We start from the raw sequence: 21,008 nt of genomic DNA on the forward strand, positions 1-21,008 counted from the left end.
CATCAGTTATTTTACAACCAATTTAGGAAATACATTTTTTATCTGAAACTATACAATTACATATTCAAATTCATTTAATTTCAGTTAAGATCTATTTTGTTAGTAGATTTAAAATTACTTTAGTGAAAAAGGTTATAATTTAATAAACCATATACGTGAAGAAAGGCATCGATCAGGACGGCGACAAACCAGGGCATGGTTATTTTGTGTTTCAGTCATCGTGCCGACGGGATGCCTAGACCTAGACGGGATCACAAGTGCATGGACATCCTCAGCTATCATTTTAAGGATGGTATTGTCACTTCCCCACATTCTTTTCACTATTGACGCAAATTTCTTAAGAATGATGGAATATTATTATGTATATTGGTCCCATAGAAATTTTATTAAAATCGGTTGTTATAGTTTAGTTTTGAAATCAAAATAACGGATTTTGGCACAATTGAAGTTGTTTTTTTCACCTATATATAACAAAACATTTATTATTATAAAACATACATATTTTACTAGCGACCCGCCCTGGCTTCGCACGGGTGCACATTACATCACATTACATTAGAAACCTCTAAAATTATCAGTGTTCCTCTACAATATTATGCATGTATTATACATATAAACGTTCCTCTTGAATCACTCTATCTATTAAAAAACCGCTTTAAAATCCGTTGCGTAGTTTTCAAGATTTAAGCATACATAGGGACAGACAGAAAGCGACAGCGACTTTTATACTATGTAATGATTATTATAAAACACAGCTACTCACTGTGCGACAGGCAGCAAGTGCACCAATTGTGGCTGCGGCGGCGGGTGGTGCACGCCCAGCAGAACGCCGCCGGTACTCATTCCAGTCGGTGAAGGCATCGACACAGAGACCTGTACATAATGGAGGTATTCAATATATTTATTTACAGGGAGTCCACTATGGTTTACTGGACAATTTTTTTTAATTTTTATTATACTTAGAATGGCAAAACAAGCTGACAGTCCACCTAATGAATGAATGAATGAATGGTTTATTTCCTCTCCACAAAAGATAGTATACAGTGACAACTTGAGGTACAATTACATATGTAAGACCAATTTTGGGAGACTGGTGCTTGCGGTAGGTTTTGAAGAACCCGTGTTACAAGTCACCAGTGCCCCATCACCATGGACTACACACATACAAGGCAACCAATTAGTGTTATAAAACACAGATAATAATAATGAGATATAAATTACGAAAATTAAGCTAATGAATGGTAGGCATTGTCTATAAGGGCAGATCCACACTACACACACTGCAATAGCTCTGCTATCCTCTCTCATAGGAACAAGCCGTTCCTTATGTCAGTTTACCATTATGGAGGATTTTCCTAGTAGTTGCCACGCTTGGCAGGCGAGTTGGCAAACGCCGTTGGGGCTTTTAGTGATGTTTTCCTCGACCATTAAGTTCCCTTAGTCGCCTCTTACGACACCAACGGGAAAGGAAACGATACCCAATTCTATGCTGGGACCATATAGCAGTAGTAAAGAATAGAAACCAACCTGTCCATTACTCTGAACTTCAATCTTGTAACCGGGCGGCAGGAATGTATTGAACCCGACTATCAACTCGGGGTGGCCCTTGAACAGGTTCGACACCCTGGTAATGACGCCGGGCGTGTCGATACTGGAAACAAAAAACTCGCTGGGGTATCGGCCGCTACTGAATTTTCTGAAATAATTTTGCTATACAATCAGTCAAGTTCGATAGGACATAATAATTGTATTGTATATGTGTATTATTTGTTTCAATAGAATACCATTAAAAGGCAACTAAATATTAATGGATTTATTTATTTATTCATTAGTACATGTATATGTGTACATGGCGGACTTAATGCTGAAAGCATTCTCTCCCAGTCAACCGTAGGGAAGTGTCAGAATACACGAATGCGGTACTAGTAATTATTGATATACATACATACTAAAATTTATATAGATACACGAAGATGAGAATAGTAAAGTTTTTTTTTTAACAGAAATGATTGATGTAGATCTGTTTGAATCGAAACATTTGGCGTTCCATTGTACCTGCCTACCCTAATGGGAGACGGGCGTGACAGATATGTATGTATAATGCAAATTCTACTGGCTGATAATATAGCTTTCTATAAGTAAAAGAATAAAAAAAAAAAAATATGAAAACAAACAATGCGTAAAGTAATATGAAGCCAGTGATGAGTACTAGTAGGTTTATATACAGGGCTACTCTGTTTGAGGTGCTTTGCATGTGTGCGTGTGTGTGTATGTGTATGCATTTCAATTGGACAAGGCGAACTCACGTTTGACTTTTAAACTCCTTCATGATATCGAGGAAATCGTTGTACACCTGCGGCTGCGTATTGAACTTGAACTTGACCTGGTCCAGGTATGATAGCGCGTCCTCGACCTTCAGCCGTTGGAACTGTGCGGCCGGTGGAGCAGCACCGGGCGACACTCGGCCTCCCGCGGCCGCCGCAGGCGGTAGGTTGGCCTGCTGCTCGAATAGCTGCTGAAAACATAGATCCTGTTAGTACAAATAAAGTAATTTAAACTAATATTAAAAAGAGTTTATTATAGTAATATATCGTTTCTAATGAATAAACTCGAATACTTGAAACAAGTTGAAAACTTCATTCACCTGTAGATAGTTACCATATCAGTGTTGTCCTACACAAGCCATATTATCTACCCATGCGAGGCAGGGACGGGTCGCTAGTATTTTACACAAATGATAGTTAGTTGATAGCCCTCTTAGGAGCATGACTTAACATAACTTTACCGTAACAAAGTGTGGTAACCTGGCGCAATTATTTGTCATTTTTCAAAAAAAAATTTCAATAATTAGTTATTTACAAAACTAAACTTTGCTAAAGTTGGCACGTGAAGACGAGAAACACGGTGGAATTGAGCTCGAATATTTTTTTTTTTTGTAAATTACCTGGGATAGGTATATTTGGGGGGTTGCAATACCCAGGATTGTCTGGTGGTGTGATTGTTTTGGTCTTAGTGTTTGTGTCTGTGTTGTGAATTAATATAATACATGAGAAAGTTTGTAACAATCAATTGAATCCTTTGTTACTCCTACACGAACGAAATTTGGTACACTTTCCATCAGGTGGGCCGTCAGCTTGCTTGCCATTCTAAGTTGCAGAAAAAAATCTGATCACTATATGGAGAATTTGATCACCTCAAAACCCAAAAAACATGGATAATTTATATCCTATAACCTAGCACATAAAACACATCTTTATTCACCCCCCCCCCCCCATCTAGGAAGAGTACGCATGGACCGGATATTAATTTCCAGTTTTTTAAGGACATTTTACATACTGATTCACGTGAGTGAAACTGCAAATCATAGCTAGTCTTAAATACGCCAATATTTATAACTGCAATACTCTGGGAGGGATCAATAAAGAGCATCTTTATTCATCTCTCAAGCCGATTGAAAACTGAATTCTCCCCAATTACAGACATACTTTAGGGTTATTGAACTATGTAGAAACGCGAAAAAACTTCTGTGTCCCCCTTCGAAACTGTCAATATTACGTACATCATTTCTGAATCGCCCTTGCGTCGGAACGACAACCCAGCACTTTGTGATACAAGGCGTCGCTCAATAAACACCCCACGAAAAATATGTCAGCCTTTATATTTAAACCAATAAAATATTTGTCAATATATTTATTTATTTATTTATTCACAGCAAAACCAGGGCTACACTACAGCAAAAAAATACAGTTTAGGATCACAAAATAAGCCACTAATAGGTTTTCACAAGTGGCAACAATATAGATACAAAGCGCTGTACACAAAGAAACAAAAATAGGAGTTAACAAAAAAAAAATGAAGTTAAATAAAAGCTTGTAAAAAAATTCTGGGTGACATTATTTTGCTAGGACGTTATGGCTAATATTATAACCCAGCTATATACCTCGGCTTTACGCGCGAGTCCGTACTAATATTATAAATGTGACCATTGCTAGGAATACACCCTATCAGGTCGACCTCCACGTAGTTCCCTCTGGAAACCATTGTGGATAATTCTAGTTGAATTCGTCAGGATGTGCTAATTGACCTGCTTTCGTCCTCTTTCATTAGTCATCTAACACTGGTGCCCCACCAGTGTATACCGATAGCACAGACGGGGTTACCATACCATTATCACCCGTTAAAAAAAAACGTACACCGATAGTGAAGGCGGGGTTACCGTTCCGTTTTAGACCATTAATAAAAAAACAAATCCACTGACCTTGAGCCGCGGCTGCACTTGCGGCGGTTGTTTCGGCGCGGCGTACTGGACTGCCGGCTTCATGTACCCCATGACCGGGGGGCCGGAGGCACGGGGGGCGGTCCTCGCGAATCCGCCTACGCTGCCGCCTACAGACAGCATCGCTGTTGCACCTGTTCGATACAAACAATATATACATATAATAAAATCGTTACTAATTCATTAGATTATGAACGCAGTAGAACCCAAAACAATGATTTTTAGATTTTTTTGTCTGTTTGTCTGTACGTCTATGCATTATAATCTCAGAAATAGCTTAATCTACTTGGATGTGATTTACTCCATTTAACATTTAGTGTTTGTTTTATTACAATCGGTTCATAAATAAAAAAGTTATATCAATCTAAAGAGTCACATATACGAGGTTTGTCCGGAAAGTACGTATAAAAATTTTATTTTACAATTATTCAGGTAAATCAATTTTATCCCCTTCAAAGTACTCCCCCTGTGACATAATGCACTTGTGCCAACGCCGTTTCCACTGTGAGAAGGCTCCTTGAAAGTCCTCTGGTTGTAGGTTTCTCAGCTGCCCCGTCGTAGCTTTTTTTATCTCATTTATGTCCCCCAAATGCCGCCCCCGAAGTACCAATTTGGTTTTTGGGAACAAGAAGAAGTCACACGGGGCCAAATCCGGCGAATAGGGGGGGGGTGTTCGGTCACCGTAATGGAATTTTTACTCAAAAACTCACGGACAACAAGAGAGGTGTGGGCAGGGGCATTGTCGTGGTGAAGAATCCAACGCCCCTCTCGCGCCAATTCTGGACGAACTCGTGCCACACGAGCTTTGAGGCGTCTGAGCACATCGACGTAGAATTTTCCATCAACTGTCTGGCCTGGAGGGACGAATTCTTGATGGACAATCCCCCGAACATCGAAAAAAACAATCAACATTGTCTTGACATTTGAGCGGGATTTTCTTGATTTTTTGTTCGTGGTTCCCCGGATGTCTTATCGAATTAGATCGGCAAAAATTTCACGGCCATTCTTGCCGAGTTTCGAGAGAAACTTGATTACGACGCGCTGCTCTTCAACGGAAGCGGGCTCCATGCCGACGGGGTTTCGTTAAGAGGTAACTTCACAGATGGCGTGACAAGCCAGTTCGCACCGCACGGCGGTCAGACCAGAACTGAAGCATTGTTAGGGACATAAGGAAGGGGTCCTGCGCTTACCTGGCCTCCCCACTCCTCTTTCTCGCATTCCAGAACACTTTTATACGAACTTTCCGGACAGACCTCGTAAAATGCTATAAAATAACCGATCAGTTGAATTGGCTGACACTTTATGAAGGTATTAGGTACGTATTTATCGTTTAAATGTATAATACAATATAAGACCGGATTCTTGAAAAGTTCCAATCGGAATGATATACGGGAACTACATAGAAGCGGGCATCGCCGCGGGTAACGGCTAGGAAATAAGTATAATCACGACTATAATCCTTAGTGGTGTAGTCAGATGAATTTATTTATTTATACTTTTGCACACATTAAAATATGTCTACAGGGCGGACTTAATGCCTGATGGCATTCTCTACCAGTCAACCGTTACGATCAACAGAGAGAGCAAATGGCGGTGCATTGATTTAGTATGATACAATTATAAATCGACATCAAATTGTTTTACATTGTAAGAGATTCCTTTTTATTTTCAATAGACTTTGCTAAATTTAAAGATTGTGTCCCACAAAAAAGAAACCGGATTCAATTACGAAAAACCAGTTATTTTAATTTAAAAATTAAACTACTCAGCCGATTTTGATAAAATTATATGGAACAAAACCAAGTAATTTTTACCTTTTACGATAAGAAAGAAACAGAAAATTCAAAATCGGTTTACAACTGACCGAGTTATGAGAGAACAAACATAAAAAAATACAAAACCGAAACGACCTTTCTTTTAAAAGTCGGATAAGGGGGGGGGGGGGGGTCCTCAATTATATTCTGGAGGGGCGTGCAATGTTAATGTTAGACCCATCCATCTATCGTACACTAGTACAATCGACTCGAACAATATAAAATTGCAGCTTCGAAATCAACACCAGGGACGCGACAATCGCTCGTCAAGCGGGTGAAAGGTTAAAAAAATATGCAGCATAACAAATATACGTCATCGAATATCAGATTTTTTTTTATACAACTTAGAATGGCAAACAAGCTGACGGCCCACCTGATGGAAAGTGGTAACCGTCGCCTATACACATGAGCAGTACCATGGACATAACAGAGTATACTGTTTCACCCATGATACCCCCCATGCGTCGCCATTCCTGAGGACTCAGGTGTTATTCCTCTGTACCGTGTAAATTCAAGCCATATCCCACCCTTCAATCCGAAACACAGCCATGCAAACACAACTGCTTCACGGTAGAAACACGAATGGGACAGAGGTGGCCAAGCAAACGACTTTTGTACAAAGTCTCCCTCTGGTAAATTCACATTATTTAAATATTGATATGTATTTATTCATATTGTAATTGTCTATTATCAGTTGTACACACACTCATAAAGTTATTTATAGAATCAACAACAGTTTAATGTATTTAATTAAAAAAAAAACGTATTAAGCACTCATTTTAGTTGGCCAGTTTTCCCAGGTTTCCCAAGAGACTACAGCATGGGGTTCTTCAAAAGGGGGGTAAAGAGGTTACTTCAGGGTCGGCAACGCGCGCGTAATACCTCTGTTATTGCAGGCGTTCATAGGCTACGATAACCACTTACCATCAGGTGGGCCGTATGCTTGTTTGCCACCTCAGTGGTATAAAAAAAAGTTCCTCGTATATGCTTTGCTTAGTTTAGGACTAGACGACGCTTTTGTAATACGTCCAGCAGTATTTATGTTAATACATAAAATAAATTCCGTGTCACGTTGTTCGTTTATATTAAGTCTCCAAAACCGATCGGACAGATTTTAATGAAATTTTGCAATTTGTTTACTTTATTTATTAATTTATAAAACAACTTTTAAGCAAGTAACAAACGAACTTTTACACTTATAATATTACTAGCTTTTACACGTGACTTGTTCCGCATGACCGAGATATTTCAATTTATTTATTGCATTCTACAATATTATTTATGAAAGATGTTATTAATCAAAACAGTATATTGTAGAGACCCTGTCGGGCAAAGCAATTAGAAGCGGGGAGGGAAACGTTTTTTTAGTTTTCATCAAGATTTCAATAATGAAATAATTCAATTTCAATTTAATCAATTTAAATTCTATTTAAATTCCAAATTAATTTAATGATTTTTTTATTTCCATGTTTCATTTTAAATTATAACAATTTAACATGGTTATTTATTTATTGAGATATGTTCATTGACAGAGAGAGAGAAAGCAGCCTATATCCTTCTCCGTCCCATTTAGCACGTTTATACCAAATTCCATAGTGATTCGGTTAAGTCATTAAAGTTATATACACTATAAGATAAACAAACTAGCTATAACCGTCTTCAAGTTTCCATCTATCTCTATACTAAAAATCTATCATAATCGGTTCAGCGGTTTAGACGTGAAAGCGTAAAAACAAACACTTTAGCAATTACAATATTAGTTAAGGATATATTTTGCTTATAAGTTTGTATCTATAATAAGTTTACTATTGTAATCTTTTGGAGGAAACAATAAAGAGTATCTATCTATATATATAAAAACAAAAATATCAATTCAGCTCACCAATAATAGAAGGTTGGGCCGATTGGGCCAATGTATGCATGTTACTTGCTCCAGGTTGTTGTATTTGCTGCAACAATACCAAATAAATAATTAAATACAATTATTTATATAAATATATCTTATATATAAAATTCTCGTGTCACGGTCTTTGTTACCAAACTCCTCCGAAACGGCTTTACCGATTTTTATGAAATTTTGTGTGCATATTGGGTAGGTCTGAGAATCGGCCAACACCTATTTTTCATACCCGTCAATGATAAGGGTGACCATCCCCAAAATATTTTTTTTTTATTTTTTTGACAAATTTTTCCATTTTTATTTTATTATGATTAAGCATTGAAAAATACATACAACTTTAAATTTTCATCGTTTTACGATCAACCCATGTATTTTAATTGCGATTTTTATATTTCGCAATAAGTGGTAAAACAACGTTTACGGGGTCAGCTAGTATACATATATATTCTTTATTGCACTAAAACATACAGTAACAACAATAAGTTAATAACTATTAGCTAGTTATATTATAATACAAACGTAAATGTTTCAAACACTTTGTTTAATGCTACTGTTTCCCTTATATCTGCATAGTTTTTTGTACCTAATATTAACTTTAGTGATGTTTTAAGAGAGACACAGCTGCCCATGCCTCGCCCGTTTAGCGACCTCTCACGACACCAACAAGAAAGGAAGGGGGCGGTCCATTCTATACCGGGAGCGTACAAGTTCTATTGGAACAGTCAAATCGAATCGACTTGCAAACAAAACAATACCACGTAAACAGACATAGTGCGGTGAAACGAACGCCCGGCGTCCGCATGACAAAGCTTCGAGAGTGATTCAAACTTCCTATTTATAACTCGCGCGTATTCAATATAAATGTCAGTTTTAACCATGTTTACGGATTTGCTTCGACCTTGAACGCTAGATAAAATGAATGTGCCTCTAATTTTTTTTTTTCACTTTACTTATATTCGTGGTGTACTGTGTAACACGATTGAGATAGGCTAAAAGTATATTATTATGTAATCCGTGACATATGTGGTCTATCTGTGGGCCGAATTTTATACAAATCTGTTCAGCCATTTCACTACCAGACATCTTTGAAACTTCAGCTTTATACACTTTTATTTAAAGGGATTACGACGACAATAGTTTTTATTTATAATCGAATCCCAAAAGGCATAGTTTCTAAACTCGTTTTTTTTCTGCGACTACGTCACGCTATTACGTAGCTAATTCGAAACCGATTTTCACGATTCTTTTTGAAATCAATTCGATCTGCTGCCCGTGTCGGTTCCGTGTTTAAATTAGAATATAGTGCGACAAATATTCTATTATTTTTTTATTGATTTACTAACTAAACAATGATCCACAATAAAGATTTGTACTCAGAAGATATAATCAGTGCTCTGTAAATTGTGATTGTGAAGTCTAACTGTACCTTAATGCATACATTAATACGTAAAGCAAAAACTTTGTACCCCTTTTTACAAAAAATGCGCGGACGGAGGAGTATGAAATTTACCACACTTATAATTTACATAGAGAAGGAGTGCGAAATGCTAAGATTTTTTAAAAAAATTATGCATAACAAATACATTAAATCAATAAAAAAAAAAATTACACACACTACCATGTATTTTGCACACACACGCACGCATATATTCTCACACACTATCACTCTTTTGTTTATTGTTAAAGTCTGTGGTCAAACTGAGAATAGATTAATATTGTTTGTCTGTTAACATTATTTGTCCATAGTCTTACTGAATGTCAAAAATGACCATAATAAATTCATTTATTTATATATATATTATGGTCGAACTTCGACCACTGGGCAACTAGTAATAGTAAATAGGCTATGATGTTATGTATGCTCAAAACTATGTAAGTAAACATTAATTTAAATTAAGCCCTATCCGAAAGACTCCCGCTGAAAATCAGCGCTGTAGCTGCTCGACTGCAGTATAATGCTGAGCGGGGATCATTTCGGCAAAAATTGCGTAACACCCTCCCCTCCTATACAAGTATATTACTCTGTACCAACCTTTGTTTACTGAATAAACTATTATTTATTTTATTTATTTATTTATTAATAAATAAAGAAATAAAGTGTCCCAGTGTGCAGTGTCTCAGTCCTTTCCGCAACTGCAGTGTCCCTCCCTTTCCATTCTCACATAAATCCTTTATTCCTCTCATTCACCAATTTCCTTTACGCATTTTCAACGTTCCCTTCCTTTTCTCCTCAATCCTTTCCTCCATACCGTAGGTGGCGTAGCCATCAACAAATGCATTCCCAAAGAGGGTTGACGTCAGGCAGGTGGCCGGTCGTAAAACTAAAAACCAAATCTTTTTGTAATATGGATAAAATCATATTACGCCGACCCCAAATGATTGAGATAAGGGTTGGAAGATGATGATTTATTAATAATTATGCGACGATGGAAGCTGCAGTTTTCCTTTACGGAGAAAAAGACTACTTATTTAAAAGCAAAAAACACCAACCGTCTAGTCCCGGCATAAAACAACCACCTCTTCCTACCCCGTGGGTGTCGTACGAGTCGACTAAGGGAGTACGAAGAATGGGCAGCAGCGTCCCTTTTAAACATCTCCAAAGCCTAACTGCGGTTACCAATCCGCTTGCCAAGGGTGGCAACTACTGGCAAAACTCTCTTTATGGGGAAAGCTTTTGTTCAACAGTGGACAGTTAACGGCTCCAATTATAATAATAATACTATTGTTGTAACAGTACGTTTCACATTGCAGAGGGAACAGAGAGTAACAATTATGCAATTCTATTCGGCAGCCATTTTTGTATCTAAACAGAGTCACTGGGCAAAACCAGTTTGGTCATGACCAGTAACAACATATGTGGTTCGTTACTCATTAAGTACAATACATTTTACATAATGCATAAAATTGCATAACAATCGCCTTCTACAAGGTCAGGAGGAAGGTGGGGGGGGGGTTACCAACAAATATATAACTAGTAATGGAGGCTTTTTTCTTTTAATGGACGATAAAGAAGTGGTAACCCCGCTTGAGCTAACGGTATATATACGCTGTCGGGGCACCAGTGAAGGAAGGTGAGAAGAAAAGGGACAGGTCAGTCAGCCCATCGTACTAATACACCTGGGGGGAACGGGATTGTTAGTAATGGAGACATAGACATGGGACAGATAAAGGAAACACTAGGTGTCACGTCATATAGAAAGTTCAAAGATATGGCCTGGGATAGAGCTGGCTGGAAGATGCATGAATTAGTCGCACCGACAAGAGGAAACTCTTAAATGAAAAGAGAGAGAAGTAAAAATTACAAAAACACGAACAAAGTCACGGGTAAAAGCCAGTAAATAATCTGTTTACACCTACAGCAAAATGATAAGTGTCGATAACCTCACACACACACACTATGCAAAGTTTATCTGAGTTATGTACCTTTGTATGCAAGTACGTTTAAATAGATCCTCATATTTTGTTTCACGTACTGTCTAATATTTGTTATATTATTTATTTTACACTTTATAGCACCATTTAAGAAATAATACAGTTAATTTTAATGAGAAATGATACAAAAGGCGGCCTTATCACTAAGCAATCTCTCCCAGACAATCTTTGGGTATAGGACATTGTAAAAAGAAAAAAAAGGGTAGGTGGCGCACTATTATATATATATATATATATATATATATATATATATATATATATATATATATATATATATATATACTAATATATGACACCTGATCGTGCCGTTTAAATTCAAATATAATAAATCTAATGTATCTACGAAACAAACATTACATCGTTTATTGACGTATTTAAAGCTTTAAATAAGTTTTCTTTTTTTTAATGTAAAATAGTTTTATTTTTTGCAAAGCAAATTTACCTGTTAAATGACTTACTTGACAGTTTTATTTTAATTTTATGGACTTTTACCTTTTTTTTTTTAATGGACGATAATGGAATGTTAACCCCACCCGCGCTATCGGTATACACCGGCGGGGCACCAGTGAAGGATGATAGGTGAGGATGAAGTAGGTAAGTTAGCCCATCGTGACAAATTCAATAAGAATTGTTCACGATGGTTTCCAGGGGGAACCACATGGAGGTCGACCTAATAAGGCATATTGCTAGCAACGGGGCTGTCAAACTCCATTACTAACAATCCCTTTCCCCCCCCTTTTACTTCTTTAGGTATATCTGCCCTATCGAACCCCGTACTGATTTCCAGATAAGGTTTTATCTGCCTTGTCAACTCACAGAAAGAGAGAAATCAATTGGGCATCAATAATTTACAAAGATGTTAAAAAAATTCCGACTTAGATTCAGCTAATATAGATTGAATAAAACCAATGTTTTAACATTTTCGGCACGCCATAAGTCATGATAAACTAGATGACGCTTCCAATGCTAAACTCAATATACCCCCTTGTACGCAGTTGGTCAAACCTATTGTAGGTAAGCAACGGGATGGGGGGGATGAAATTCGATTGTTTTACCAGAAATAGTAACATTTTGGCAAAAAAAGTTATATCACGTTTTCTTTAACAACTTGTTAGACAAAAAGTCCCTCAACATACTAAGTAATCTATTTAACATTATCTTTTCTAAAAACACCAATCTTTTATGTATTAAAGTTAATTTTATCAAAAACAATAAATTAGGCATTTACCAGAGGGAGAATTTGTACAAAAGTCGATTGCTTGGGTACCTCTGTCCCAATCATGTTTCAACCGTGAAGCAGTTGTGTTTGCATGGTTGTATTTCGGTTTGAAGGGTGCGATATGGCGTGAATTTACTGGGTACAGAGGAATAACATCTGAGTCCTTAGGAATGGCAACGCATGGGGGGTATCATGGGCGAAATAGTGTACTCTGTTATGTCTATGGTACTGCTCATGTCTATAGGCGACGATTAACATTTTTCATCAGGTGAGCCGTCAGCTTGTTTGCCATTCTAAGTTGTATGAAAAAAATCATATATTCATACGAAATATATATTTAATATTATGTATTGATAATTATCACTAACCCATATTGTTGCCTTTTTCATTTTCTATACCGAAGTCCAAAAATACACAAGTTCAACATACAAGTTCCAACTCCACTACGAGCCTCTTATAGGCGGACACTTGCTGATATGGTCGTAAAAATAGCGATCGATTGCCATTAACGAGAAAGAGTTATATCAATCCTAACATAATAAGATTACATACATACATATCTGTCACGCCTGTCTCCCATTAGGGTAGGCAGAAACAATGGAACGCCAAATACTTCGATTCAAATGCACCTCTTTCGCTTCCTCCACATGCATCAATCCTTTCATACACGCTCGCCGGTTACGGGTACTTTTAATTTGGCCCTTCTTCAGCACGTCGCCTATTTGGTCGACATACGTCCGTCTAGGGCGGCCCCTACCGACATCACCATTCATTCTTGCTCGATAAATCTCTTTTGTAATTCTTCTTTCATCCAACAAAAAAAAAACTACTTTAATTGTGACGTAACCCGTTATTTCGATGTAAAAATAAATTACTGAAGTAATTATGATAAAATTTCTATGGGACCTATATTTCTATAAGACCTCTTGCTTACTGATCGCAATTGTATATTAAAAATAAACTATCTAAACATCATATTTGGAAATAATAGAATTTCCTTGGTGCCTCCCATCAAACTGTTTATAATTACTCCTCTCCACCCAAAGGTTGCGTGGAAGAGATCGCTCTTAGCGATAAGGTCGCGCATTGTTTTCTCACTGTGATTATTTCTTGTAATTGTTTATATTTATAATAAGTTTACTATTGTAATCTTTTGGAGGAAACAAAGATCTATCTTTCTATCTTTTTAGTAACAAATCATCAAAATCTATTTATAATAAACATATATATATCGGCTAGTGATGAGTTCTATGTCCAGCGGTGGACAGATAATGGCTGAAATAATGGTGATGAATGAGTCATCTATATCGATACTTATAATAAATCTGTAGAGAGGTCAATTCTGTACATGAAATATATTTCCATTTATATATTTCTTGTAATTGTTTATATTTATAATTTATTTATTTATAGCAAGGCAACAGATTACAAATTAATTAAATAATTAAACAGATACAATAATAAGTTCACTATTGTAATCTTTTGGAGGAAACAATAAAGAGTCATAGAGAGAGAGTAAAACAGAGAGTAATACGTATCTCTATGGGCTCGATTAACACGTTATCATCAATTTACACCCACCCGTTAGTCGTGTCAAGGTTTAATTACTATAAATACTATGATTACAAATAACAAACAAACTGTTAAACATTACATTAACCACGTGATATTTTGATGGTATCAAATCAAATCATATTTGTTCGCTTGCTACATGGTACAATAAGAAGTTACATATGAATACCTGAATGTGACAGAAAATGATCTCTGACTACCCCTCATCTAATGGTATCTGTTATTTATTTATTTATTTATAATATAATATCAAATGGAGGCAAATGTAATGGACACACACAATGCATTTTATTTATATTTCTTTTTATTGTTATTTTTAATGAGGAGTTTCGCAACTGACTCTTGGCCACAGCAGAATATCAGTGTTTTGCTCTTTTAAGGGCAAAGCAATAAACTGAGCTGTGACCATTTTGTGTTACTATGGCACACGCATGAAGGAATGGAAGGAAAGGAGATTGTTAGTTTATATATATATAATCTACCAGTGTATTGTACTAAAATGTTTAGCTGTATCTTATGTTGGTAATCCTACAAATATTTTTTTTTATTTGTGCTTTTTTATTTTCATTCTTTTATCTCTTTTACGGTGTATTATGTGTATGTTTGTATTGTAATTTGTGTGCTGTAAGTAATGCAAATGTTAAACTGTATTTAGTCTCTACATTACAATTGTGAAGTTCAAACGTTTTTTAAATTATAGTACAGTTGTTTATGTCAAATTAACATAAATTTATGGTTTATATTTTAAGTAATCTTTAATACATTACATCTTTTAATAAATACATTGTTTTGTCATTAAAATATTCAATAACTCTATCGTGTATTGTATATTCTTTATTGCGCTTGTAAAAAACAAGATACAGCGATTAGTTTAACAACTTGTTAGCAAGGATAGGCTCATATCTGAAAGAGATCTCTTCCAGCCTCCTCTCAGTGCAGTGGGAGAGATATATTTGCACTATAAGACAATCCTTACGGTAATTGCTAGATGAAATAGTCTAAAATAAGTATAGGAATTAGATATAGAGCAAAATCTAGAAAAAAAAAACGTACGTCAAACCGAACGAATGGTATATGTACCTTATACACAGTACAAAGTACATATATAAGTGCATACCTATTATGTATTTTTGTAAGAAAATAAGAGTTTTTTTTTTTGAGATCCTTGTTTTTTTTTGAGACATTTTTTATTAATGAAAACTAACACTACTTTTTAATGGGGTACGTAAATTTACAATTAACGCTACATAATACACTATTTACAGCTGTGCAGTTCTGCCACAGAATGTACCACCTATTCCTTTCCCGTGGGTGTCGTAAGAGGCGACTAAGGGTATTTAACAGTCGAGGGATGGGCAGCATCTACCTCTTAAAACATCACCAAAGCCTAACAATTTTTTTTTTATGTGTGAAAATGGTATGGTAACCCCGCCTGCGCTAACGGGATACGCTGGCGGAGCACTATTGAAGGGTGATAGATGAGAATGAAAACAGGCCAGTTAGCTCATCATGATGAATTCATCAGGAAATAACCATGATAGTTTCCAGAGAGAACCGCGAGGAGGTCAACTTGGTTGGGTATATTGCTTGCAATGGGATTCTCAGGCTTCGTTACTAACAATCCCTTTCCCCCTAGTCTAACTACAGTTGCCATCCTGTCCGCCAAACGTGGCAACTACTGACAAAACCTTTCAATGACAAAGGTAGTTTATGGGGGAGACCTATGTCCAGTAGTGGACAGTTAAGAGCTAATATGATAAATACATTATCTACATACCTGGGCAGGAGATTGGGGCGGTAAGGGCGCAGGCTCGTCAGGCCCAAGCCTGGGCACGCCTGTACGCTTCATCATGATCAGTGATCAGCGGGGTCCCATCACCCGTTCACCTGGAATTAAATAAACACACACCGTTAATACATTTTTAAACTATCGAGTTATATTATTTATATTCTAGATTTATAACATTGATTTGACTTTTGCTGTTATAATGTTATAATTATTTTTAATTAATAAAGATTGAAAATTGTTGGTTATTAGTACTTTTGACTGCAAATTTGCAGTTAGATTAGGTTTTTTTTTAATGGGTGAAAATGGATTGGTAACCCCGCCCGCGCTATCGGTATACACCGACGAGGCACCAGTTGAAGATGATAGGTGAGAATGAATGCAGGTTAGTTGGCCCACCATGATGAATTCGATAAGAATTAAACATGACGGTTTCCAGGGGGAACCGCGTGGAGGTCAACCTGAGAGGGTATATTGCTAGTAATGGAGCTATTAGACCCCATTACTAACAATCCCTTTCCCCCCCAGTTAGGTAAGGTACTTTTAACTGCTATTTTAGTAAAAAGTATTATTGACTAAAGCATACGGGCAAAAGTACTTTTGATTGGTTAAGAATTTTGACTGCTACAAATACACAATGATACGATACTCATGGTGGAATGATGGGCATATTACTTTACATAAATAAGGGGTCGTTTATTAATCACGTGATGTTTTAGCATAGCAAACATAAATAAATAAATAAATACAAAAATACAAATTAGCATCTTTTACCCCCCCCCCCCCCCCCTCCTGGTGGTACGTTGTGAGGTTTTAGACTCCCCCTCCCCCTACCCAAAATCACGTGTATTTTTGGTTTTAAATATTTAAAAAATATTTAAAATCATCATGATCTTCCTACCCTTATCCAATTTTGGGGTCAGAGTAAATTAGATACAATATAATTTAATTCTGCAAGGTCCCGCTCTCGATACCCGGTGGTGGCAATTTAGGAAAGGAAAATTTCCGAATCCTCACTAAATGCGTAAACGAGTTTATTTGTAACCTTAAGTAGCGTAGCGTCTTAATGACTTAACCAATCACTATGGAATTTGGTATACAAATTGTGAGCATATTGTTGGTTAGTCTTTTATAAATAAATACATGTACTATATGGGACGGGGAAGGATATAGGCTACTTATATATTATTCTTATATATTTACATAACATCTCTTGCACACATGTGTCCGTGAGTTACGTATTTAGGGGCCTACTGAAAATCAGTGTCGTAGCTTCAGATTTGAAACTGCGACATATGCTGGAGTTAGGTCCTTTGCACAAACACTGCTACATTCATTTTATTTTTCTTTTTATTCGAAATTAAATTATTCTAAATTACTTCTTATCCTGGTCAGTAAACATATCCCGGTTACGCTGTAAATCACGAGTACAAGCTAGTCGGCTATAAAGCTCTAGGTTGTACCCTCAGATATTTTTTTTAATACTTGATAATAGAATGGTAACCCCGTCTACGCTATCGATATACGCTGACCAGCGAGGGTTTTTTTTTTTTTTATACAACTTATAATGGCAAACAAGCTGACGGTCCACCTGATGGAAAGTGGTAACCGTCGCCTATACACATGAGCAGTACCATGGACATAACAGAGTATACCGTTTCGTCCATTATACCCCCCATGCGTTGCTATTCCTGAGGACTCAGGTGTTATTCCTCTGTACCCTGTAAATTCACGCCTTATCCCACCCTTTAAACCGAAACACAGCCATGCAAACACAACTGCTTCACGGTAGAAACACGAATGGAACAGAGGTATCCAAGCAATCGACTTTTGTACAAAGTCCCCATCTGGTAATGATGAGGCAAGTCAGTCATCATTACCAGATGGAGTCAGTCAGCCCATCGTGATGAATACATCTGGAACATAATGGTTTCTACGGTACAAAGAGAAACCATTGTACAATAATCATAATCAAGAATGGTAACGTAAACCAAGAATGGTACCATTTTCCATTAAGTCTATCATGTTTTTATCATTAAATAAGATATCAAGTCTTAAAGCAGTTGGGCTTTTCAGAGTTAAATACGTGAGTAAAAGCTATGTAAATAACTTCAATACTACTTAATATTTTGTAAGAGATATATACATTTAAAAAGTATTATGGTCACGTAATTGACTTAGTGTCTTGTTTCAGGAATTCAAGGTAATAAGCTTTATGTATTTGCATGTAGCCATTGTAATTTAATGAAGCGTGGCAACAACTGGCAAAACTCCCCCTATGGGGAAGACTTATGTTCAGCACTGGACAGTTAACGGCCGAAATAATAAAAAACAAAACTATCGTTTTAACTCACGTGTAATTAGATCGAAAAATTTAGACTAGTTTCAAGATCAATTCGTGATCTTTAGTTATGAGCGACTGTGACATAGTTATTACACTAAAATATAATGTGTGTTTAAAAAACACGGAGCCATTAATTTCGATTTCTTACAAATTTGTTTTAACATTTTCGGCACGCCATAAGTCATTATAAACTAGATGACGCTTCCAATGTTAAATTTAATATACCCCCTTGTACGCAGTTGGTCAAACCTATAGTAGGTAAGCAACGGGATGGGGGGGAAATATTTTTTTTTAATTTAAGTTACTTTAGTATATAATTAATTATTTTCGACCAAAATTTGTAACCTATTTTTTAAGCAATTGCTGGTGTATTTCACGCAAAAACTACTAAATAGATTTGAATAAAATCAAGATACACGGATAGGTTATATTCTAACCTAACCGATTGACACGAACGGAGCCACGAGATGCGCCTAGTGTTATATAAAAACCATTTTTTCACGAGATTCTTTTGATATCAAGTAATAAAATAGCGTCATTAGAGATTACGCCAGTCTAACGACTAGCCTGGCTCGGCGATAATACTTACGGTGCTATAAACACGCGAGTTTGGACCGAGCCTACACAAACAAGTTGATAGGCGTCATCATCGTTTCAGCGTGAGAGGGGATGGGAGGCCTTTTGTCAACTAATCATTCCGCCTCGCCGTCCACTTGTGCATTGCACAAGACTGCCCTACAAACACGTTTGCCAGGACCTATAGAGTAATTTAAGAGAATTTCCAAATAGAAAAAAGGGCCAAAATATCCAGACAAGATTATATGCAAATAGTATACATAATTAAGACTGTTTTACAAAAGAAAATTAACTTCATTTGTGGCAAAACTGATTTTTATTTTGATTTAAAAACTAAACTACTGTATTAGTTATTGATAAAATTTCTATGGCACCAATCTAAAAGTTTATCCTTTCAGATAAAAACAGAAAATTCAAAATAGTTTCACAAATGACTGAGTTATGAGGTAACAAACAAAAAAAAAAAAATTATAACCGAAATGAGAATAACCTTTTTTGGAGTCGATTGAAAAAATAATCAAGAATCCATTAAGTAAATGTCACGTTATGAAACTACGTTTTCAATATTGTATATATCTAATATTGAGCCAATATCTATATATTGCAACTACAATATATATATATATATATATATATATTATCCAATTCTATAATATACTATACGTACGTACTACCAAGACGCATCAGACATACTTGCAGCCTCTCAAAGTCAATCGATCGTAGCCTTAACAATATTGAGATGGATGAGCAGCAGTTCAAGTTTGAGCACTCCTGTCTTATATTATGTGACTATTTGTAAATATATTTATTACTCCCTTATGTGTAAACGGCTAAACTGATTTTAATGAAATTCGATACACAAACGATCGATCAATTAGATCGAGAAGAAGAAACGATTAATGGTTTAGATGGATATCTAAAATTTACCACAGGGAGACTTTGTACTAAAGTCATTTGCTTACCACTTTCATTCAGGTAGGCCGTCAGCTCGTTTGCCATTCTAAGTTGCATAAAAAAAAAACATTTTATGCCAATTCGTATGGTCAAAGCTGGGGGACACAGATTATTATATATGGAAGATCCATATCATAAGACCATAAGCTATATCCTGTCGTTTTAATTTTAATAAAGTAGTTCAAACCAATTTTAACTATAATATTACAATGTTTTGGCAGTTTCAATCTAAGAATTTTAGCATAAAAGGAGATAAAACAGTTCAATTATTAAAATAACTTAATATGAGACGTTTGGCATTTTTAATTTTTTTTTTAAAGTTTAAACTTCCAATTGGTAGTGTTTAAATACCCAAACTGTCAGTGGTACCAGCCATTTTGGACTTCATTGGTGACGTCATAATTCCAATATGGCGGTCACAGCAGCTGGATCAATACAAGAACATTAATTGCGTTTAGCACGTGGGTGGTAGATGGAAAGTTTAATTAGTTCATCAGATAACTCAATTAGACCGTTTTATCGATAATTGACACTTATCATCGTCATTACTTTAACCAATCTTATCATCATGCATAGGAGGAAAGGGATAGTTAGTAATGGGGCCTACCAGTCCCATTTCTAGCAGTATACTCTGTCAGGTCCCATGTGGTCACACTCAAAAGAAACTCAACAGTTATATATATATATATATATATATATATATATATATATATATATATATATATATATATATATATATATATATATATATATATATATATATATATATATATATATATATATATATATATTACTTGTATGCCAAATCTCATGGAACTTGATTAAGCCTATAAAGCGTCAAGAAGTAAACAAACAAACTCACTTTCACATTTATATTTATTAATATTAAATGCAGGTGGCTCAGGACTGTTTCTTGTGGCAGTCCATGGGCAAGACCTGCTCAGCAGTGGACGGTTAACAGACGAGATGATGATGGCGTAATATTATAGAGTACAGATTTATTTTGTGTTTATTAATAGTTGAAGTAAAAAAAAAACTATTTAATCAATTTTCAAAAATATTTTACCTATAGAAAGCTACATTATTAGCACATAACATAGACTACATATTATTTTGGAAAAAAAAAATAGAGATC

The 21,008-nt window shown here is 35.9% G+C and overlaps 1 protein-coding gene across 11 annotated transcripts in view; it reads right to left on the reverse strand.

Annotated features, from left to right (window-relative positions):
• The window catches only part of LOC113515758 (paired amphipathic helix protein Sin3b), a 71,791-nt gene that overhangs the window by 38,246 nt on the left and 12,537 nt on the right, over nucleotides 1–21,008 (reverse strand). For 7 of the 11 annotated variants that reach the window (XM_052898313.1, XM_052898314.1, XM_052898318.1 and 4 more), the window contains exons 2-7: nucleotides 15,991–16,100; nucleotides 7,973–8,039; nucleotides 4,259–4,410; nucleotides 2,307–2,515; nucleotides 1,528–1,696; nucleotides 764–873 (exon numbers count right to left, since the gene is read on the reverse strand). In XM_052898313.1, coding sequence (XP_052754273.1) covers nucleotides 764–873; nucleotides 1,528–1,696; nucleotides 2,307–2,515; nucleotides 4,259–4,410; nucleotides 7,973–8,039; nucleotides 15,991–16,065 — 782 coding nt within the window. In that variant the 5' untranslated portion in view covers nucleotides 16,066–16,100. The remainder of the gene's footprint in view (nucleotides 1–763; nucleotides 874–1,527; nucleotides 1,697–2,306; nucleotides 2,516–4,258; nucleotides 4,411–7,972; nucleotides 8,040–15,990; nucleotides 16,101–21,008) is intronic. The other 4 variants (XM_052898323.1, XM_052898322.1, XM_052898316.1 and 1 more) reach the window with 3 other exon arrangements.

The sequence above is a fragment of the Galleria mellonella genome, unplaced genomic scaffold, assembly GCF_026898425.1.
Source record: "Galleria mellonella isolate WM207_F2 unplaced genomic scaffold, CSIRO_AGI_GalMel_v1 utg424, whole genome shotgun sequence".
Lineage (NCBI taxonomy): Eukaryota > Metazoa > Arthropoda > Insecta > Lepidoptera > Pyralidae > Galleria > Galleria mellonella.